The following is a 23,870-nucleotide window of genomic DNA, read 5'->3' on the forward strand; positions in this document are numbered from 1 at the left end:
ACAGTTATCTTACTCCCATATTTGCTTTTTTGCATTTGCAGGATCAACCCTCCCTGTTTAACTCTCCTATTGTGACATGCATTTTGAAAGGCCTCCAACATATGGTTCCACCCAAAACTTTTGTTATTCCCCAATAAGACCTTCATTTGGTTTTAACATTCCTAATGTGCTCAGTTTTTGAACAAATTCATAGTTACCCTCTAAGACTACTGATGATCAAGACAGTCTTACTGGTGGCCATCACATCGGCTAGGAGAATCAGAGAGCTGCAAGCCCATTCTCTTTACCTTCCGTACACCAGCTTCTTTCCAGACAAACTCGTTCTCTGCACTGTCTCCTTTTTACCTAAGCTGGTGACACCGTTCCATGTTGGCCAAAGCATAACCCTGCCTACCTACTTTGCTCCGCCTCATCCTCCCAAGGATGAGGAGAGACTCTACCGGTTGGATACAAAAGCAGTGTTGTTGCTCTCAATTGATCGCCTAAAAGAACGAAGGGTGGACAATCAGCTTTTGTGTGTGGGTCTCTAAAGCGAAGAAGAGGAAAGCATTACAGAAACAAACCTTTCCCAAATGGATTTCACTTGGTATTAGGATCTTTATGCACTGCCAAAATCGCAACCCCTAGAGGGCTTTGGGGCTCCTTCCACCAGAGCCAAAGCTGAGACCACTGAGCTTGCTCATGTAGTCCCCTTACTGGATATCTGTCCCGCTGCGACGTGGCAATCTTTGCACATGTTCACCAAACACTACTGCCTTGACAATGCGTTCAATCATAACGGGCACTTTGCCAAATCTGTCTTCCAGGACTTTTTGGTCTGAGCCAGTTTGCAGACCTACTTCCAGGGAGATATTGCTTTGGTATCTTATTCTAAGGCAAGGAATCTGTGGCTAGAACCCTCTAGCAGATGAGCAAGTTACTTACCTTTGATAACTCCTTATCTGGTTGAGAGACTATTTAGCCACAGATTCCTTACTAGCGCTCCCAACCTCCCTGTTGGACTTTGCCCTTCTGGCAGGTTCACCCCTGAACTTTTTGCCTAGTGTTAATAAATAATTATAGTGATTTCTGGTCTTTGCGCACTTTGACACTGTGGCGCAGTGTAAAGTGCGTGCGCTCCCTGAGTGCATGTGTGAGATTGGCCTGCTCTCCCATAGGAATGCATGGGGAATGTCTGTGTCCCTGGTAGTTCCTGATGCGTGAGGTGTGCATGGTCAAGTTTTGGTATGTGCAAACTTGTGTGATTAAATGCTTCGCAACGATTTATGTGGCATGGTTGTGTCTTGTGCGGAAGTGCTACTTCTAGACATGGCTGTGTATGTGCTGTGAAGGTGCTGGCGTGTGATTGGCTGGAGCTGGCTGGGATGCCAGGCTCCAGGAGTCTGTGTGGGTCTGCCCCGGTGGTGAATGGAGAAATTAGCATGCTGATGTGAGGGAGGGGCTGCGCCTGTGTCCTGAATGAAGCTGGGTTTCCCCCACACAATGCTGGCTCCGCCCCCTGTGGTGCGACTGATGACCCTAGCCTGCCTGGTGAAAAAAAGGGGTGGTTGGGCCATCAAGGGTACTCCAAGACCAGCTGCGACTGGTTCTGCCCCCACCCTGCCCAAAGACGAAGGATTTGTCTGTATAAAAGGAGGCTGTGACCTCTTGAAAGATGTTCTTGTTTCTGACATGGATCTACCAGGGGCATGCTGCTGCTTGGGCCCAGGGGAAGGCTTGCCCTCACCCCCCCCCCCCCCCCCCCCGGGCCCTGCCCAGCCCCTGGCTTGCTGATGATACCCCAGAAGGACTTTGCTGGAATTGCCTCCTAGCGCTTAGAAGCGCTTTATTCTCTGGTTATAGCGCTGGGAGCGCTTTATTTTACCCCTAGCGCTCAAGGGCGCTTCACTTGTTCCTTGCCGGTGCCCACCCGGCATTTGGCCCGTTTCTGCCGTTTTCGAAGTCCCCTGGCAGGTGCCCACCCTACTAGGGACCTGGCGCTGTTCTTTTGGCCTTAAGCGTGTGCCAGCCTCGTACTTTGGCTGAAGACCCCCGCGCCGCCATTCCTGAACACGTCCTGGAGTCAGGGGGCCTGTCCCCAGGACCGCGCTGCCATTGGTGGCCCCAGGGAGAAATCGCCGCGCTATGATTGGTCCCCGTCTGCAGGGACTCCCGACGCGTCATTGTGGGGCTGCGCAGGGATTGGCCCGACCTCGAGGGCTTCCCCGCGTGCACCCGGAAGTACAGAGAGCCTGGCAGGGAGCGGACGGGAGGCCACCCCGCTGCCTGAGAGAAGAGCCGGCCGTGATCCCGCCCCCGCAGCACCAGCAAGGTCCCGGTGAGTGAAAGGACGGGGTCTTTCTATTTGAGCGGCCCCGGTTAACAGAGGGCATCGAGGTATTTCTTAGAGCCCCGAGAGGCTCACAGGGCATTGATATTTCGAGCCCACAAGAGGCTCGAGTGCTGAGAGAGGCTCACCGCCCGTATTTGTTTCCGAGCCCAGAGAGGCTCAAGAAGGCGCCACAGTTGTTTGAAGAGCCACAGAGGCTCTAGAGGTCATTTTATTGATTTAGAGTCCCCGGAGGGGGAACTCCAACGTTGGCACCACATTTGCTCGAGCCCAGAGAGGCTCAGGGGCATTGCTTAGTTTGAAGGCCTAGTGGGCTCCCAGTTTGCGCAGCTTTGGGTTCCAGAGAGCTAGTAAGAGCCCTGTCGCAGTTCTGTTTCCAGCTGCCCAGCAATTAGTGGGCAGCTGCACCGTTTAGGTATTTTGCTTCCTAGGGACATGTACTCTGGACTTTAGGTGTGAGGCGCACTCCTTCATCCCTGGCCTTTCCCCAGCTGCGCAGCACTTAGTGCCAGCTGCAGCGTTTAGGCCCCCTGTTCTGTCCCTCAGCTGCCCAGCACTTTGTGGGCAGCTGCTACGTTTAGGTCTTGGCGCAGTGGCGCAACCTGGACCCTGGACTTTGATGTAAGTTCTGTGTTAATGTGATTTATGCGAAGTGTTCTTTGCTACACCTCTGAATGTATTGTTGATGCATCATGTGTTTTCCTCCCCTGCGCCTCTTTTTTTTTTTTTTTATGCGTCATGTGCCTTGTTCTACACCGCTGAATGTTTTTATGCATCATGTGCCTTGCTCTTACACCGCTGAATGTATTTTGTGCATCATGTGTCATCTGCACCTCTGAATGTGTTTAGGCGTCATGTGTTTTGTTCCCAGGTCTATACCCCTAAATGTATGGTGATATTTAGTTGGTTGTTTTCTCCTAGTACAGGTGGTGCTAGTGAGGTCCTGGTTCCCTGCGTGACCTGTTCCTAAGGTAGTTAGGATTACGTAGGTGGTACTTACCTGATTACCAGTAGTTACTGATTGTGTGCTATTTTGTGCTACAGTGATTTTCTGTTATGTTCTAAGTGATATTCCAACGGCGTGGTACTGAGCTCGCCCCCTGACCAGAGTTCCAGGACCAGTGGACTCTATTGTGCCTTCCCTGACAAATTGCTGGGACTTGTCTGATCTCCCTTGGGCCCCTGGGGCCTCGCTGAAGTGTGCCTCGCTCACTCCCTTTGGCAGCTCGTGCACGGCAGCCCGTCCAAGCCTCGAGCAGCGCCGCTCTCCCCTGAGCCGCGCCGCTTCGCTGTGTCGCCCACATCCTGCCTTCCCCTCCTCTTCTGAGCCGCACACATTGGTCGCCCCAGAGAAACGCTTGTACCTTGCCGGCCGCCCGCTCAAGCCTCGAGCCGCGCCGCTCTCCCCTGAGTCGCGCCGCTTCGCTAGGCCGCCCGCTCAAGTTTACTAAGGAGGTCACTCGCATTATCCCGCAACCAGGACGGAAGGTACTATCCGTTAGGCTCTATGTTCTAAGTTCTAGGCCTACAAGTGTTGTATTCCAAGTTCTAAAAGTGCTGATTCCTGACAGTGGTCCAGGTGGCCCTGTCTTGTACATATCCCTTGTAAATTCTGCCCGTGCCTGTTGGCACATTGTAAAATGTGTGTTTTTATCTAATGTGTTTTGGTGTAATACAAAGGCTATTTTTATATATAACCTTGTGTGGAGTTTCCTTTGTGGTGGGCCTTGGGTGTTGTTGCTGGGGTGCGTGCGCAAATACTTAACTCATATCGCCTCCAAGTTTAGCCTTGCTGCTCGCGCCACGTTACCTAGAGGGTGAGCAGGGGTTATCTTGGCGTGTAACTCCCTTGCCCTGACTTAGGAGTGGTGGTCTCTGACTGACTGTGGCGCAAGCCCTGGCCAGCCAGGGATCCCATTTCTAACACTCCCTGCTACTGCAAACTGGTCTTTTGAACCGATCCCTGTAGGTCCTTAGCTGGCACTCTGGTCAGTCAGCCTTCTGATTTGGCTGAATAGTCCCGAAAAGAAACTGATGTGTGTGCTTGAATGGTGCCACTATGCTTGCCACATCCAGTGTGAACGCTGATGTGAAGCTGATTGGCGTCACCTACTGGTATGTAGATTTACTGCTCAAGATTTTCCAGATCTAGTCTTGACTCCAGAGGATAGTTCTAATGCAAGGAACCTGCGTCTAATAGTCTCTACCAGATGAGGCATTACGGAAGGAGAGTAAAGTGGTCTGCTCTGCCACTGATGTGGGTTAGACATGACACCCAGTGGAAGGCTATTTCCTTACTCATTGGTTACCTTTGATTGAATGCTTATTACGGTTGGGTTGGCTAGATCTTAGTGTGGCTCTGCTGTAACTACATTACCGTCTCATCACTACCTTCAGTCTAACCACATCCTTGAAGCAAGCTCTACCCTACCTGCTGAAAAGAAAAATGTAATGTTTGAATCTTTGCCCCTTCATGTGTGACCACCTCTACACAGAATCCTCCTGTTTTGTCTGTTTCCCCTGAGAGGCCTCTTGTCGTGCCTTTTCTGCTCCTGCCCCTGGTTTCATGGCCTCTGCCCATTCTCTTTCTGCTGCTGCCTTCTGGCCTTTTCTGGTCTGGCTGTGCATGATTGTCTCCTTGCCTGGTGGCTGGCTGGCTTTGGCTTCTTTAGCGTCTTCATTGTCCACTCTTATGGGCACCTTCTCTATTGTGACCTCCTGTACTTGACTTCTTGGTTGTGCTTTGTGCATTTCACACTTACTGTTCTTGTTGACTGACTTGGCCTTGGAGCTTGTGGCTGGCTTTCGATCCTTATTACTTTGGGTTTAGACTGTATCCTTTTTAGATGAAATGTTTAGTGATCAATCAATTGCAGTTGCACCTGCTTTGGTAGCTTCAATTATTTGCGAGTGATCTCCTTACTCTGCCTTTTGTCTTATGCAGACCATCTTGAAATTGATATGTGCTTCTAGCATCTTCAAACATTGCAAGTGAAACTAGTTTACTAGCTTGCTTCAGTCTCAGACTAGTTTGAAGGTCTAATCTTGGATGCTGTTGGTCTGACAGATAGAGGCCTGTGTTTAATTCAAGGCCACTTGCATCCTTATTTGGGAAGTCCATTGGCCGTAGTTGGGTGCACGACTCCTGAGTCTGTGTTCAAATGGCCATACAAATCTGTTCATTCTGTTTTACTAAAGCCGTGCTTTCCAACACTACCATTAAATCCTGCTTATTGGTAAAACCCGCTCCGTCTTAGCCACCTTGATCTAAAGCGATCGACCAATTGTTCATTGAAGCATCTGTTGTTTAACTGAACTGTTAAGCATTTTAAAGCGGAATACTGAAACAAATCAATTAATGGTGATATTGGTGAAGCGCATGTAACGAAGCATTATCTCTGATTGGTGTCCAGACCTTTCCATAAGTTGCTTAAATTACTTTGATCTCAGTGCAGCCAGTCTTTGCTTGCTTCTGTCAGTTGTGCAAAACTGCTGACTGGATGTAAGTCCCTGTGGTTATCAAAGACACTAGATGGAAAATAAAGAAATCCCTGAGGATTGTACTGCTTGGCCCTTTTGTAATAATAAAGGGGACAAAGTAATGTTCAAATGTCACCGTACTACTACTACTACTATGCAGAGCTCGAAGGCCCACACCAGTCAAGGCGGATTTGAACCTTCTTTTAACTTGTATGTAGGCCTAATAGCCCCATAATGCCTCTGTACTCTGCACTCACGCAGAGCTCTCGTTGGAACTTGCCGAGTGCTTCCTTCCAATAAGTGTGCTGCTCTTAAGGTGTTTCCTTCTCTTGCTGTAACTTGGGGTTGTGCTCTCTGAATTGCTTGTGGGTGGGTGAGTATGGGTTGAGTAGTGTGGACTCCCATGCTCGCTTGTCACCAGTTCGATAATAGTGAAGGGACTGGAGAATGACACGCAGCCTTTCTTTCTCATAAGTTGACGGTGTTTGAGCTATGGATTTGAAATTTCTATAAATCTTTTTTTGTTGCAGTTGATCCAGTACAAGGCAGACATAAATGCAGTGAATGAGCATGGGAACACTCCCTTGCATTATGCCTGCTTCTGGGGTCAGGACGAGGTAGCTGAGGTAAGTCTTTGTGTTTAATCCTCCCTCTGTGACCTCTTTTTTATGTGATCTCCAGGCGAGGCATCACCCATGCCTTCTCTCCATGTGTTGTGCTTATACCCTTCTAGTTGGGATTCAGCTGGTGTCTGACTGCTGTCCGTTGCTTGTGGTGTTTTGTGGCTAGCCTCATCCAGGTGTAGGGTCTGCTGATGCCCCTTCCTCCAAGTGTTGTTTTATGCATGGATTCCTGGCTTTTCAGTGAGGATCTCTGGGAGTACGTTTTGTTATTTTTAATAGGGTTTTGCACGCATGCAGTCACTGTAACGCCCTGAAATCTACATATGCACTAGAGATAATAATGTGGAACACGCGCTTGTTATGACCAACAGCTTGGGCTCTCTCTCCTACCCAGTCCTCCTGTTTCTCTGTAGCTGTCTCACTAGTGGCATCTGTCACTCTGCACACTAACCATTTCTTCTCCTCCCACAGGATTTAGTGGCCAATGGAGCTTTAGTGAGCATCTGCAACAAGTATGGTGAGATGCCAATGGACAAGGCCAAGGCTCACCTCCGGGAAATTTTGAAAGGTGAAGTGCTTCCATTCCAAGCAACACTCGCTTTAGGTCCTCTGCGATTGCTATTAGCACAATAGTATAACGCTTCATTTCATGGCAAGATATTTGGAATCTTGTTGTTCAACTTTGTGAGATCGGAAGATGTTAATATCCTGGCTAGGCGTTCATATACATGTCTGATTCCAGTGCTTTCTAGCAGTTCATGTCTTGCAGAAACCCTCCTGTGAAAGCGACTTCCATCTTTACATGCGATTGACAATGGTCTGTGTAAGAGGAGCATTATGGGATGTTTTTGAATGTGATTGGGTTAGCTCTAATAAAGCACAGAGGGCCAGATGTGTGACTGTTTTTTGCAGTCGAGGAAGGGTTTCAGACCCCTTTGTGACCACAAGAAATCAGTTGACCATGTACTATTCCAATTTTGCGAGTCGCAAGTTATTTGCGACTGGCAAAATAGGAATAGCGAGTCGCTATTAGAAAGGGGCGTTCCGAGGGCGTCCCTTCCTAATAGCGAGTCCTCCAGGTATGTATGACTCCTCGCAAAACAGTGTCAGTTTAGCACCCGTCTCAGAAGGGGGATAAAGCACTCTCAAACTGAGGGACCCCTTCCCCTTTGTGAATGCAGGGGAAAATATTTTTTAAGGACAGGATATAGTGGCTCATGAATATTGATGAGCCTCGCATTTTGCGACCCCATTGGGAATCGCCAACAGTGTCTCTGACACTGTTGTACATTGGATTTAGCACCTCGCAATTTGGTCGCAAATTGTGAGCCGCTAAACCCAATGGTCTTACATCTGGCCCAGAGTCACAGAAATTCACTATGCAATGTTTGTTTGCCTCCAATATCACTATGTAGTGAGTAAAATCTTTAGGAGCATTTTGCGACTGAAGAGTTTTTGAGATGAATGTTGTGCCCAGTATTGTCTGCTTGTATATGGCCCACTATTGGTTGAACCCGAAGGAAGAGGAAGATATTTAATGCAGTATAAGGAGCTCAGTTTGCTTTCAGTGATCTGATGCCGCATAATTTAACTCCTCATTTCACCTGACCCAGGACAAGGCTCAAGCTTGACAACGAATGCCCACGTTCTCCTAACCAGGCATTTGTAGGAGTTTAAAAATCATTGCAGCCTTTGCGTTTTGAAGATGTTGACTAACTTAGAGACGTAAGCACCATTTTTAGTAAACTGATTTTGTGATTAGCATATATATATTTGTATGTGTGCGACCCAAAGATTAGTTCATCCTATCAAGCCAACCGTGTCAAAATTAATTCTTCCAGTACTCACATTTTATTTGTTAAACTTTTTCTTTGTAGACCGGGCAGAGAAGATGGGGCAGAGCTTGGGCAAGATTCCGTACAAGGACACCTTCTGGAAGGGAACAACCAGAACGCGACCCAGTAAGTCTATGTTTTCAAATTCACTGTGGGTGATGAGTTTCAGTGACTTATCTACGTTCACTTTGTCTACCAAATGCTGGGTTTATGCTTTAGAAAGGTCTGCCTGTATGTTTTTTCATTGTTCTTTCCTGTTCAGCCAATTTGTTACAGTCCTACCATGTTAGACCGATCATCTGCATAACGGCGTTAGTAAATTGAAGGTGTTGCAACATGTGTTAAATACTCAGTTAGTCAGTTTAGCTTGAGCCTTATGTAGGTATGCTGGTTTTCATTCCATGCAAAATATTCAGTTTTAGTATGTTTTTTTCTTTTTTCCTAGATGTAAAGATGTTGGAACTTTTATATTTGTTTGAGAATGTATTAAGTTTCTTGTATGTATGTACAATGTATAAAGTGTAAACCTATGTCCAAAGCAGCCAAGTGTTGTACAAAAGATGCAGCCTAGGAGTAAAATACTATTTTGCAAGAAATATGTATATATAAGGAAGTGAAGAGAGGGGAAGGACACCTGTGTTCATTGGCAGAGGCTAAGATTCCATGGGGACACTAGAGGCATGCTGAAAGGAGAATTCTTGATGTTATATGATCTGTGTTTGTCTTTCTGTCTGGCGATTTATTTTGTGTTAAGATGCATAGTTATTTTGCCATTCATTTGTTAAGAGGTGTGGTTATGTTCCCCCAGTCCCTGCTATATAATGATAGATTTCATCACTTCAGTTCTGTAGCCCTTGCAGATAAGATGAGCTGGTTGGATCTAAACACCTTTTGAGGAGGAGGACAGCAGGGCCACTGGGCAGAAAGGGGCTACTTGTCCCCAACTATGATGGTGGACATAATTTGCGGCAGGCGTCCTGTGGTCATTTTTACTTTGGAACTGGGACAAGTATGCCTCTTTCAGCACTTGACTCTCAGTGTACAGAGGGCAAGCAGTCAAAGCCTTCTCTAGGAGGTAGTGTGGTGTACAAATCGAGGAGAGACTGAGGGGACCCCCTCCTAGTATGGATTATTCCTGGCTTTGCTTTCTAGAATAGTTAGCTTTCTCTAGATGCTCCAAACACTAAGATTCCCCTCCTGCACAGTCTTTCCTCCTGCTGGGCCAGGCACACTCCTTTCAACAGGTAGTCAGGGTTATGGGCACTTCTGGCAGATCCCCTGCTCCTCCAGCAGAAAGTGCAGACTCCAGGTAATGTTGCTTTGCCTCTGTACTGTCAGACAGACACCCGCCCTAGCTGCACAGCAGCTCATTGAGTACTTTCTGGAGTAGTTACTTAGAGAAGAATGTGGGATTCGAAGCAAGTGGAGTGATTTGAATCCCACTTTAATATTAATTTTCCAGTGAGGCGATGTTGATCCACTGTCTAGAGCTTCAGATCCTTTTTAGGTTGGTTTTCTTTCAAACTTCATTTTCAGCCTGACCCTCAAACACAGGCTTTCTGCTTTGTGACCGATCTCACTGCAGCTTGTAGTGGCGCTTGCTCCATGAATGAGTATCTAATACAAGAGCACAGTTAAAGATGAGATCTCTGCACTTAGCTGTCATAAACTTTCCTGATGCTGTAATCTAAAACAGACAAAAGGTCAGGCATGCCTTGAAATCTCCTCACCTTGAACCCCAGAAACTGCTGTCCCGCACCTTATCCCAAACATCTACTAAATGACAGTGCTCAGAAAGAATTAATTAGCACTGTTTTGCTAACATAGCCCTCGTTCGGTTTCTAAAGATAGCCCCGGTCTCCTCCTTCTCACTTCAATGTCGGGGTCTCCATCCTCCAATCAACAGGAATGTAGGCAATGCCCTACTTACCCTGTTTGGAGAACCATCCTCATCCTCCATCTTGTGCCGTGCTAAACCAGCAGCATCCAAAATGGATCCCACTGGTCCAAGTACTCAGACTCAACAAACTGAGTCCTACTATCATAAATAACCTACAGACCAACCATACATGCACACGTGACATGCAGACTTGATGTCAGCGCAAAGTTCAGGGTTTTACTTAACCGTGGAACTTAACATGGGAGAAGAACGTAGACTCGCCTGTTTTGAACACAGGAAAAGATCTCGTCAAACTACTGATTCACAAACATGGTACACTGCCTTCACCACTTCATATCATACACACAGTGCATGGACAGTGATCTCATTCCCATTACGAAGGCACACTGTGCGCGCCCCTCCAGGTCACAGAACATGTATTGGACCTTGCATTGTGATGCGCTATCCTAGGCCTCTGCACACACACAAGATTACAAGAAAACTCAGGATACCAGTTTCACATGCAGTTACGCACTCAGGTCAGTGTGCACATGCTCTTTTACCATATAGAGGACGTTTCTGTCCCAAAAGGTTGTGATAGTAACTCCTACTGTTAAGCATACTCCCTCACATACTAGAGACGGGAAAGGATCTGGCTGAATGAAGAAGGTTGGTTGTAGTCTCATTACACGAGCCCAGTGTTTGTGAGCTTTTCCTCTCTTTTAATCATACATCCGAGGATTCAAAAATTGTACTCTTTATCTAAATCTGAGACACTGAAAACCCCAGAGAAACCGCATTGGGCTCATTGTGCCATGTCCTAGACATTGAGCCTAGGTGGTGCGTAGGCAGTCAATCTCACCCTGCCAGTCTCCGCAATGAGGGCTCTCCGACAAGTCATAGAGGGGCGGGTTCAGTCTTATCTAATAGGTTCTCCCTACTGTCTCAGTTAGACGAGAATAACTGACTAGAGTCTTCCCACGTCTGTCATCGGGATCCTAGTCACAACCCTCAAATTATTGATGTTGACGCTGGCCCTAACTGTAGCATAATTAGCTGGAATATCGCAGGGCTTAGATCAAAAAGGGAGGATTTGAGGTGGTTAAAGTTTGTTAAAAATTATGACATTATTGCTCTTCAGGAGACATGGGAGAGAGAGAGCAATTTCTGGCTAGATGATTTTAAATCCTATTGTTCGCCTGCTCGTCCAACGCCGGCAGCGAGAGCTAAGGGTGGTTTAATGCTTCTCTTCTCCCTAAAGTTAAAAGGATCTGTAAAGCTGTTGGAGGTAACTTCTCATAATTGTCCCATGACATACCTTTTTTTTTTTTTTTAGAACAAGTGACAACCTAAGCTTTATATCTTCCCTTTTTTTTAGCGATATGTGATAGTTTTAAGATGTACCTTTACTATGCTGCCTTTACATGATGTGATATATTCGTGCTCTGACCTGCCTTCAATGTATGTATAAAGAACTTTAGGCACTGTAAAGCGCTCTGATATCCACAAGGATCTTGTTTGCGCTCTATAAAACAAGGAAATGCATAATTTCTACATAAAAGAGATGGCTTTCTATAATTTAGAATTGCCCTAGTCAGTCCTGATGGACGGTTTTGTTAACACGAAAACACACAAATAAATTGCCTGCAGATGAAGCCTTTGGAACCCAAAAATAATCAGATTCTAAGACTATGAAGGTATATTCGATATTGAAGCACTTTACAGTTGAAAAGAGCACAGAGCAGAAGAGTTCTTCTGGGACAAAGGGTACAGTAAGGCAACAAACTCCACTTTGAAAGGCAATATAGTTTGAAAGATGAAACTACTACACCAAAAAGACTGATGGAAGAAAAGGTTAATGTGGTGTCCAAGACTTTCGACATTAAGAAACAGAAAAGAGATGCTGAAACAACATTTCCAGAAGAAAAAAACTCAGACATTTTGGTTATCTAAAACCCCTTTAAAGAAACACTACAGGAGGCCCAGAGAAAAACATGACCAGGCTAGGCGGAGAACACAAACCTGACTGTTCCAACCACACTAGAGTGTACACATGAGGATGATGACTAGGAGACTGAGACAGATGATGCAGAACACTCAGACAATGGGATTCTACACATTAAACTCCACATGAGAAACTATTTGGGCAAACTCAGATCCATCAGTCACCACAAGGTCATGTAGAATGTTATGTGGGTGCTCATGCCTCGGATCCCACTTAACTAGTCTAAGGCCCTTTCGGACCTGGCCTCGCTGCCTCGCGTTGTTCTTGTGCTCTACTCTTTTGCTCCTTCTTTCACGCTCTGCTCCTTCCTCTCGTCCTTCTCCCTGACCTTTTCTCCCTCTTTGTGCCCGTTTTCCACTCTCCACTCTTTCATTTTGCCTATTTTGCACACTCTCAATGTGCCCGTTTCCCACTTGCCACTCCCATTGTGACTCCTTGTGGCAATTTGTTCTACTCTCCACTCACTGTCTTAGTGACAGTTTTCCACTCTCGCTCTCTTTTTCCCTGTTTTCCACTTTCTCTCTTTGTGCCTCTTTTTGCGCATTTTTCTTGTGCCTGCATTTCTATTGCGCCTGCTACTCCTGTGCTTCTCCCTTCCCCTGCTCCTAACCTTCATCTGTCGCATGCCTTCTCTTGCACCCCGCCCTTCCCTAGCCCCGTCCATGCCTCGCCCTTCCCAGTACCTACTTAATGGCGGTCGCTACCCGACCCCATTAAGCAGGTGCCCGGGCCCAGCTCCCACTTACTTGGACTGGTCCTCCGACCAGTCTAAGGCCCTTTCAGACCCTTCCTCCCTGCCAAGAGCCCCTGCCTCGTTCTCGCGCTCTCTCTTCTGTCTGTCTCTCTGTCTCTGTCTCTGTCTCTCTCTCACTCTCTCTCTCTCTCACTCTCTCTCTCTCTCGGTCTCTCTCTCACTCTCTCTCTGTGTCTGCTCTTTCTCTCCATCCTTTTCTGTCTGTTTGAGAAGTTTTCCACTTTCTCTCTTTGGGCCATTTTGTGATTGTTTTTCACTCTCTACTCTTTCTTTGTGCCCATCACTACCAGTGCAGACACCCTAGCTCCCCTGAAGAGCATTAGACACTCTGGAACAAACACACTAGCCAGCTGGTACACCGAAAACCTAAGTAACTCCAAACAACTCTACAAACAGCTAGAGAGAAAAGGGAGAACCAGACTAGATGCCACCGCAAGAAACACAAGTCTGTTCTCAGGAAATACCACACCCAACTCAATGAGGCAAGAAAAACAGCCCTAGCTCTCAAACTGGAAAACCGCTCCAACAACTGCAGAGAGCTCTTCAACATTGTCAAATAATTCTTCAACCCCCAAGCCGTCATCCACTCCATCAACGCTTCACAAGACCTCTGTGACAACCTGTCCAATGTCTTTAACAGCATCTACAACCCCCAATGCAAGACACAAGAACTCATCAACCATCCGCCTACCCTCACCAAATTAGACCAACAGATTGCTAAATGGAAACTCCTTACCTCCAAAGACACCACAGAAATCATGAGAACTATCCCCTTCGGTTCCCTGACTGACCCCTGTCCACACCATATCTCCAACCTAGAAGGAACTCTTATCCGCTCCCACCTCACAACCATCAACACCTCTATCCAAAGTGGAACCTTCCTGGACAACTGGAAATATGCAGAAATCACAGCTTCTCCTGACCCTAAAGTGCTCAGCAACTACAGATCCATCTCACTCCTGCTCTTGCCATCCAGAGTCAGAGGAAGCTATCAACAAACAACTCTCCAACTATCTTAAACAACACTACCTAGTAGACATCTTGCAGTCAGTCATGATTCCATAATGCCCACATCACGGAAACTGCTCTCATTGCGGCAACTGACGACATCCGGACCATCATGGACAAAGGCAAAATTGCTGCATGTGTACTATTCGACTTCCCAGCAGCCTTCAACACTGTCTCCCACAGTACACTCATCACAAGACTTCACTACTTGGAATACATGGTCCCGTCCTGAGCTGACTGGTCTCTTTTCTCTCCGACAGGACCCAATGAATCAGGCTCCCAAATCCAAGAAGTGCATCTGCGAAGTCCAGCAGGGATCATCGCTGACCCCTACACTCTTTAACGTCTACATGGTGCCACTCACCAACGTCATAAGATCCCATGAATCATCATTGTATCCTATGCAGACGACACCCAGCTCATCATCTCCCTCACAGACAACAATCACACCACCAGGACCAGCTTCAACACCTGCATGCCTAACGTAGCAAACTGGATAAAACAGAACTGCCTAAAGCTCTATACAGAAAAAAACTGAAATCTTGACCTTTGGGAGCAAGAGCTCTTCATGGGATTCCTCTTGGTGGCCAACAGGCCTAGGATCCACGACCACCCACACTGACCACGCCAAAAACCTCCGCATCATCATGAACGACAGACTCACGATGGCTAAACAAGTAAATGTCATAACCTCCTCCTACTTCTTCATCCTATGTATGCTCTGCAAAGTATTCCATTGGGTCACCACCGACACCAGACACAGTCACCTAGGCCCTCATCACCAGCAGACTAGACTACAGCAATGCACTCTACGCCGGCATCCCGAATCAACTCGTACACCCAGACTCATCCTCCGCATTCCTTGCAATGCACACCTCACGCTCCACTCACAACGACACTAGCTACTAATCCAGAAGCGTTACCAATTCAAACTGCTCACCCAATCATAAACGGCCCTCCACAACATCGGGCCTGCTTATTTCAACCATTGCCTAGACTTAAACCAACCCATCAGGCACCTACACTCCGCCAAATCTTGGCATAACTTTCCACACCACATGAGGACCGCCCAATCCCTTTGCGAATTCCTCAAGATACTGAAGACTTGGCTATTAAACTAGCAGCCCGATCGACCTACTCATCGATTGCAGTGCCTGGATACCCCCAGGTAATGAACGCGCTCTTCATATCTTCATAACATAACATTCTCCCAGTCCTTCACCTCAGATGACTTAGCAGTATACATGTCTGTAGTAAAGAGAGCAGCCGAACCCTTAAAAAAGAACAGTAAATGTGTTTCCCCCTAAAAACACTGAGTTCATTACAGAGATGCATTCAGCTTCTTCTTATGTTCCCTAATGTACTGCAGCAAGAGAATTGTGTGTGTTCGGGAATCCTGCAAGTGCCAAACTAGCGACACTTCGAATCATGAAGTGCAAGTCCTCACCACGTGACCCATTATACATAAAGTCTAACATGGAGAGGCAGATCCAGTTATTGTTGCAACTGTGCATAACCGATCACAGAATCCAGCATACACTGGTGGTTCTCCACCAGATAACGATTGTCAACGCAGTGGGAAAAACAATAATAACGGCAGCTGGTCGATAGAGCATGCAGACTCCACAGCCTTGAACAGAGAAAGTCACCAACAGTGAGGGAGGTTTTGCTGCTCTTTCTGGAGGAACACAAAAAGCTAACAAAGGCTTTGATACAGGGAGGTAACATCATTCCTAATATTTGCCCGAAATTCTTGTTGGTTGCTTGTGGTCCGGCTACCAGGCATCCCGTTTACTGGGTCAGCTCTGCATAGAAACGTGTGGCTCAGAGTTCCATGATTTAAGCAAGAAGCGCAGCGAAGCATTGAACTCCATTCAGCAGTCGGTTCGTTCATAATTACACAGAACATTGAAAACTGAAATAAGCCAATATCTCCGCAAGTACAAAGAGCATTGTGGGCTGGAGGCTCTTCCCACAGAGGAACACCTGCCCAAGACCAGGCAGGATGGGCAGTCACGCCTGCAAATACCCTCTTTACAAGTGGCTCAGGAAAGGGGGAACATTTTTCCCATCCCTGGGGTTACCAATACCAGGAGCGTGGAAAATTTACACCATTATAAGGTGGACGCTGGAGGGCCACTAAGAAATGAGGAATTCCTGGGGAAAGCGATAATTCTGGGTGCGATTCTCCCAACAATTCCTCAATTCCTACTGACAGTAAATAAATAAATAACTTCTAATTCCGACGAGACCGGTAACTCCTTTTGTCAGTCACATCAGAAACGTTAGTCCCTCGTAATGAGGGCCAAACTGGTGCTCAAGTTACATGGGTATGCAAACACGAACATGCAGGCAGCTTTCACCTCTATGGCCTCTGGAGCTTCTGCCTTCAGCAGCAAATGACTGCATCACTTTGGCTCCAGGCAATGCAATATAACAGACAATAAAGGGAACATAGAACCTGAGCTGTGTGTGGTAATCATCTTGAAACATTGCTAGTGTAGAGTTAACTCACACACCGCCCATAGTCGAGCTGAAAGAGGGGTGTTCAAAAGGATCATCATTTTCTTCATCAAGAGTTTTTGAAAATTCTGTTCCCATTAGCAAAGGTGCCACAAACACGAGAAACCAAGGAGTTTACTCTGTGTATTTCCTGATTCGAAAGGCAGACAATGTTAAATTCAAATGTGTACTTACGGTTTGTAAACACTAAAAAAATCAGGTGACAAGCTCATAAAATGTCATATCTCTGCTAGCAGAGGGAGATTTCTTTGCACCTATATGCTTCAAAGATGCATATCTGTAGAACACTGCATTCAAGCTATCGGAAATATGATGTTTGTGATAGGGGCAGTACAATATCAGCTCCAGCTGTTGCCGTTTAGAATAAAAAGGGCCCCAAGAATGTGTCAGATTTGAGGTGTCGGGCAGAACACATTTACCCTTCACTGTTGCAGGGAAACTCGTGGCAACAATGGCAAAACAGTACGAACATATCAATTTAGGTTTCATTGAGCATAAAGAAATCTCCTCCCTTGCCACCCAAATAGACGTTATTCCTGGTGATGATGACAGTATTGTAATGGACATTGTCACAAGTGATGCATACCCAACGTAGAACTATTTGTGTCGAGGGAAGAAGCAAAATGCTGTGACTTCAGATCCAGATACCAGAAAACCCATTCTTGGAGCAACGAACGGTCTCTTTTAATGGATATAGAATATTTTCTCCTGCTTTTCCTCCGATACTTTTCCTCACGAAGTGGAACAGGTCACACGTCAACATGCCTCACTCCATGATGTGGAGTTTACCAGCGATTCCTATCTGGCTGGGGATGGAGGAGAGAGTGACCCATCTCACCTGAAACCCAAAAGTCTGTCATGTGGCATAGCTACTGATGTCTTAAAAATTGGACATTCTAAAATACCACATGACTGCATGGTTGTCTTATAAGAGGTCTGCAGGGCAACAACTCGTAGGTGTTAAGAGGCAAAGTGGAAAATGCACACATTTATAGGAGACCTAATTCAGCACTGGATGTATTTACTAGGCAGTACCCTAAGTTATGAAACTCAGTTCTTGTGGCTTACTCACGAGTTGTTCAGTGGTATACAGCCTTTTAAAATAATAATAATAATAAAGAACAGATAGTACCGTCCACACAAAACACTCAAGTTCAAAAGACCTTTATTCGAATTTCATAAAATTCATAAAAGTACACAGTAAAAACATTCATTTGTACAGTAAAAGCAAGTATGAAAATCATGAGTTTTAAAAACTGAAGCATTTCTCATAAGACAATTAGACAATTATCAAGGGCTTTCTATAGTTTTGCATACACATGTTATAATTCTCAAAAAAGTGCTAGTGCAAAAAATCGGAGCTGAAATCTAGGGTGCATGATGAAAAAGTCCAGTTGAATTTACGCATGAAGCAGATTTTCAACATGGGACACTATTTCACTGTTTCCAATAGCAGTCACTTCAAGAAGGATAAGTGCAGTTGAGGCTTTCACAGTCGAACAACCTTAGCTGTAGATACATAAGACAAGGTATTTGATGCCAAATCCAAAATGTATCTCAAAGGTGATATCTTGATTTCCTGTCAACCAAAAAGTATGGTTGCCCCCTGTCTTTCAGTATCCTAGAAGACCACTTGAAAGAGTGTTGCATACTCTGGATGTAAGCAAAGCTGTAATTTATGACATTAAAGGCGCACACTACCATAGGAAGATGGATTGTGCACATTTCTTAGCTATGTTACTCATTAGCAGGGGAAATGTTAAGATGAACCGATGTCCATTCTTACTTGCTACATTCCGCTTTTCCATTAGTTACTGAAAGGCCGCCCACCCTAGCTTAGACTTTACCTGAGGAAATGCTGTCTTAAACTTAGCTTATATTTACAACAAGGGGTGGTGAGGGACAGAGTCTCTGAATTAAGCAGAAAGCTCTCACCCAGTCAAGAGATCAGGGCTAGATCCAACACCGTTTTTTAGCTCACTGCACCATCCCAGTTTCAGAACCTGGCTGTATGCAAATTAGTCTGTTCCTGTCCCAGTGCATGATGGGAACAGGGCAAACCAAACTACAAAAGCCAATTCTTACACTGGGAAGGAAACAAGCTCCCGGGGACCGGTTTCTGGCATTACAGCCGTCTTCGGCCCGGTTTGCTTGAATCCTGATGGTGCAATGAGCAAGGGTCTCACATCTGAGAATACCCTTCCACGCTTAGGGTGGACAAAAATATTTACAACAAGGGGTGGTGAGGGACAGAGTCTCTGAATTAAGCAGAAAGCTCTCACCCAGTCAAGAGATCAGGGCTAGATCCAACACCGTTTTTTAGCTCACTGCACCATCCCAGTTTCAGAACCTGGCTGTATGCAAATTAGTCTGTTCCTGTCCCAGTGCATGATGGGAACAGGGCAAACCAAACTACAAAAGCCAATTCTTACACTGGGAAGGAAACAAGCTCCCGGGGACCGGTTTCTGGCATTACAGCCCTGATCTTTGGACTGGGTAAGAGTGGTCTGCTCAATTCAGACACTCTGTTCATCACCACCCCCTTTTCTGAATCGATTTTGGCCACTATAGGTGTAGCGGGGTATACTCAGACATGAGTCCCTTTCTCACTGCTCCATCAGGATTCAAGCAAGCCGGGCCGAAGACGGCTGAAATGCCAGAAACCGGTCCCCGGTAGCTTGTTTCCTTTCTGGTGAAGAATTGGCTTGGTAGTTTAGTCTGCCCTGTTCCCATGATGCACTGGGCCAGGGACAGACTGATTTGCATATAGCCAGGTTCTGAGCTGGGATGGGGCAGTGAGATAAATAACGGTGATGGATCAAGCCCTGATCTTTGGACTGGGTAAGAGTGGTCTGCTCAATTCAGACACTCTGTTCATCACCACCCCCTTTTCTGAATCGATTTTGGCCACTATAGGTGTGGCAGGGTACACTCAGACATGAGTCCCTTTCTCACTGCTCCATCAGGATTCAAGCAAGCCGGGCCGAAGACGGCTGAAATGCCAGAAACCGGTCCCCGGTAGCTTGTTTCCTTTCTGGTGAAGAATTGGCTTGGTAGTTTAGTCTGCCCTGTTCCCATGATGCACTGGGCCAGGGACAGACTGATTTGCATATAGCCAGGTTCTGAGCTGGGATGGGGCAGTGAGATAAATAACGGTGATGGATCAAGCCCTGATCTTTGGACTGGGTAAGAGTGGTCTGCTCAATTCAGACACTCTGTTCATCACCACCCCCTTTTCTGAATCGTCTTAAACTTAGCAGCAGCTTTAAAAATATGACTGGGGAACATTACGGCAGGAGTTAAAAATATATTTTTTGGGTGGCTGATCTGTAAAATCAATTCTAAAAGAAGACAACTTTGTGCTTTTCTGTTCACAAACGCATCCTTTTTTCAGATTTTCAACAACCATTTGGCAATGAAGCAGCTGCTTGTGTGTACCGCTCAGGCAAATCCTTGAACACTTCAAATAATTCTGCTTTAACACAAGAGAAAATATAATTTAACTCCATTCTGTTTTTTTCTATTCTTTCAGGAAATGGCACGCTCAACAAACATGCCGGAATTGACTTTAATCAGCTGACTCTAAATCACAAAATCAATGAGAACCATTCTGGAGAGGTGAGTACAGCTCCTCTTGAGTCAAGCCAGATGTGTTGTCCTTTTTTCTGCCCATTAACAGTTACTGGCTGTTTTTGTTCTGCACACCTATGCTCCCTCCTCATACAGCTGCCTCATGCACTGCATCTGTCTCATATGTTCTTAACACATTATTTCTGTTTCTGAAGCTCCCTCAGTGTTAAGTCAGACTCCTGTCTCTTGCTTCAAACACTGTCCAGATCCCCTGCAGTGTCATTTTCCACCCCATGTACATGTTTGCTCTGACTACACCTGCTGTTCCACCTCTGCGGGTTTCTTGCTAGTTTTTACCCAGCACGACACGGTATCATTTTCTTTTCCCAGTGCACACCATTTGGGCCCAGCCATCTCCGTTATCTGCTCGGTGGGGGACACAGACACCTCCTTGGCAGTATCCTAAACTATATATTATTGATGACAAGACTGTAAGGAGAGTTTGCCGATGCGTTCAAGTTTCCCCTCTTGTTGATTGAAAACAAAGCTGAGACAAAGGTGATACTAGACCTATGAGGGTCTAATTCCTCAAATGGTAGAACATCGTTTGTATTTTGGATGTTGTATTTGCATTGTTTGTAGCTAGTAGGTCAGCTATAGCTCTGCAGCTCCTTGATTACTCTGCTTCAAGGATATGAGGAGGCAGATCTTTTTTAAGGCATGTACCCATTGTCCTAGACATCTGTACTCCCCTCTGAAACTACAGGTTTCAGCAGATAGTTGCTAATCAATTCATTGCGGATAGAGGCTAGGACGACGGCTTTGTGACCACCTGGACCTCGTCCCGAATGGTCGCTCCCCCTCGCTCCCACAGCTGAAGCACCTTCACTGAGCACTCGTGTCTCTGCACTAGTGTCTGGTATTGTAGCTCTGCTGAAAGAATTGACTAAATTGCTGTGTTAATTTAGAGCGCATTTGCATCGCAGTTCATATCGCTTGTGTTAGAGCTTGGGCGTCGTACCTTAGAGCGCTTGTGTTATTGTAGCTCTGGTGACAGAATTGCTGTTTGAAATTAGCGCTTGTGCAATATTGATTTTTGAGAAGCCCTCCTTCATTGAGGCCATTGCGCTGGGTTTCGCTTTCAATCCCTCCCACCATTTTGTTGTTGTGCTTTCCCCTGGCCCGCCTCCCTGCTACCGCCTCCCAGCTGACCCTCCCACGCTCTGCCCCCCCCGCTATCCATTTAAGATAGATGAACCCACGTGCAGCGTCCACGCGCTACGGCCGCGCCGAAGGTGCGCCAAAGGTAAGCCCGTCTACGCCCGTCTGCGCCTGGTCCGCGCCCAGAGCCAGACCCCCTGGCCCTCGCAATGCCCAGCCTACTAGCTTCACTTACGATGCCACCACCCTCCTAGCCCTTAATCCCGGCCGCTCCCCCAACTGCGTCCAAGCCGCTCCTGGACACACCCATGGACCCTTCTCTTGCTACTCCTGCAAGTTCGACGGCACCAAGAACAACTCTTCATCCACTAACACCAACCAGAGATCTGACACCAACCACCTTAAATGCATTCTGCTCAACACCCGCTCGGTCCACAGGCACGCCATCGACCTCTGGAATCTACTAGACACCTTTTCACCGGACGTCGCCTTCCTAACAGAAACATGGATGAATGCTTCTTCAGCCCCAGACCTCACCATCGCCATTCCGGAAGGATACAAGATCATCCGAAAGGACCGCATCAAGCATACAGGAGGAGGCATCGCTATCGTCCCTAAGAACTCCATCCGCATCTCAACCAGCTCAGACGTCAACCTCGCTAGCGCCGAACACCTTCACTTCCAGATCCACACCGACCCCAAGACCACACTCAGAGGCACCCTCCTCTACCGGCCTCCAGGACCCCATGCACAATTCAGTGACGACATCACTGACTTCATCACCCCACACGCCCTCCCCTCCAAGGAATACATTCTATTGGGAGACCTCAACTTTCACCTGGAAAAGAGCAACGACAGCAACGCCACCACCCTTCTGGACAATCTCGCCAACCTCGGACTCAAACAACTCGTCACTACCCCCACCCACATTGCAGGTCACACTCTCGACCCTATCTTCACCTCCAGCAAACATGTCTCATTCAGTCACACCACAGCTCTTCACTGGACGGACCACAGCTGCGTTCACTTTACCTACAATAAGACCACAATCCACAACCATCCTCAACCCACCCTGCGAAGAAACTGGAACAAAATCACCAGCGACCAGATCTCCTCATCGCTTCTTCTAAACCCCCCCGCCCACTCCTCAAACCCCGACCAAGCAGCCATTAACCTCACCCAATGGCTATCCAACAGCGCCGACATCCTAGCACCGTTGAAAAAACGCCTAATCAAGCTAGGCAGCAAAAACGCATCCTGGTTCAACGATGATCTTAAATAATCGAAGAAACACTGTCGCTCCCTCAAAGGCCTGGAAAAAAGATCCTAACACCAGCACCAGGGACGCCTTCAAAAACGCCACCCACTTACACCACCAACTAATCCGGTCTGCCAAGAAAGCCGCATTCAAAGACCGTCTAGATAACAACGCCCACAACAGCAAGGAATTATTCAACATCGTCAAAGAATTTACCAACCCATCAGCCAACTCCAACGACATCACCCCCTCCCAAGCCCTCTGCGACTCCCTAGCTTCCTTCTTCCACAACAAAATCGCAGACATCCACAACCACTTCGACAACCGACCCGAAGACCAACCCACCCAATCTTCTGCAGGACCCTCACCCCCCTTGAACATCCTTAACGACTGGAACCCAATCTCCACTGAGGACACCATCCACCTGATGAACTCCATCCACTCAGGATCCCCAACTGACCCATGCCCTCACCACATCTTCAACAAAGCAGACTCCATCATAGCACCACACCTCCGAGATGTCATCAACTGCTCCCTCAACTCCGCCACCTTCCCGGAAAGCTGGAAACACGCAGAACTCAGCGCCCTTCTGAAAAAACCCACAGCTGACCCCACCGAACTCAAAAACTACCGCCCCATCTCGCTTCTTCCATTCCCTGCCAAAGTCATTGAGAAAGCTGTCAACAAGCAGCTCGCCGCCTTCCTCGAAACCAACAAATCCCTCGACTCCTCACAGTCCGGCTTCCGAGCCAAACACAGCACTGAGACCGCCCTCATTGCAGCAACTGACGACATTCGAACTCTACTGGACAATGGAGACACAGTCGCCCTCATCCTCCACGACCTCTCCGCTGCCTTCGACACAGTCTGTCACATCACCCTTCTACAGCGCCTCAGAGACGTAGGAATCCAAGGAAAAGCACTGGAATGGATCACTTCGTTCCTCACCGGAAGAACACAGAGAGTCCGCCTCCCACCATTCAAGTCAAAGGCCTCTGAAGTCATCTGCGGCGTGCCACAAGGATCGTCACTCAGCCCCACCCTCTTCAACGTATACATGAGCCCCCTTGCGGCCATCGCTCGCCAACACAATCTCAACATCATCTCCTACGCGGATGATACTCAACTGATCCTATCACTCACCAAAGACCCTAACACCGCCAAAACCAACTTACACGAAGGAATGAAAGAAGTAGCCGAGTGGATGAAGCACAGCCGTCTGAAACTGAACTCAGACAAAACAGAAGTCCTCATCTTAGGCACCTCCCCCTCCGCCTGGGATGACTCTTGGTGGCCAGATGCCCTTGGAAAAGCCCCCATCCCGACGGACCACGCACGGAACCTGGGCGTCATCCTGGACTCCTCACTCTCGATGACCAGACAAGTCAACGCCGTTTCATCATCTTGCTTCAACATTCTTCGCATGCTCAAAAAAACATTTCGCT

At 47.1% G+C, this 23,870-nt stretch overlaps 1 protein-coding gene across 3 annotated transcripts in view; it reads left to right on the forward strand.

Moving 5' to 3' along the window:
* The window catches only part of ILK (integrin linked kinase), an 87,460-nt gene that overhangs the window by 34,594 nt on the left and 28,996 nt on the right, over positions 1–23,870 (forward strand). For all 3 annotated transcript variants that reach the window (XR_015303780.1, XR_015303781.1, XM_086948348.1), the window contains exons 2-5: positions 6,340–6,435; positions 6,904–7,000; positions 8,310–8,393; positions 19,969–20,054. Coding sequence is in view for 1 of the 3 variants with exons in the window: in XM_086948348.1 (XP_086804474.1) it covers positions 6,340–6,435; positions 6,904–7,000; positions 8,310–8,393; positions 19,969–20,054 (363 nt within the window). In the remaining 2 variants the exon portion in view is untranslated. The remainder of the gene's footprint in view (positions 1–6,339; positions 6,436–6,903; positions 7,001–8,309; positions 8,394–19,968; positions 20,055–23,870) is intronic.

The sequence above is a fragment of the Lissotriton vulgaris genome, unplaced genomic scaffold, assembly GCF_964263255.1.
Source record: "Lissotriton vulgaris unplaced genomic scaffold, aLisVul1.2 SCAFFOLD_760, whole genome shotgun sequence".
NCBI lineage: Eukaryota > Metazoa > Chordata > Amphibia > Caudata > Salamandridae > Lissotriton > Lissotriton vulgaris.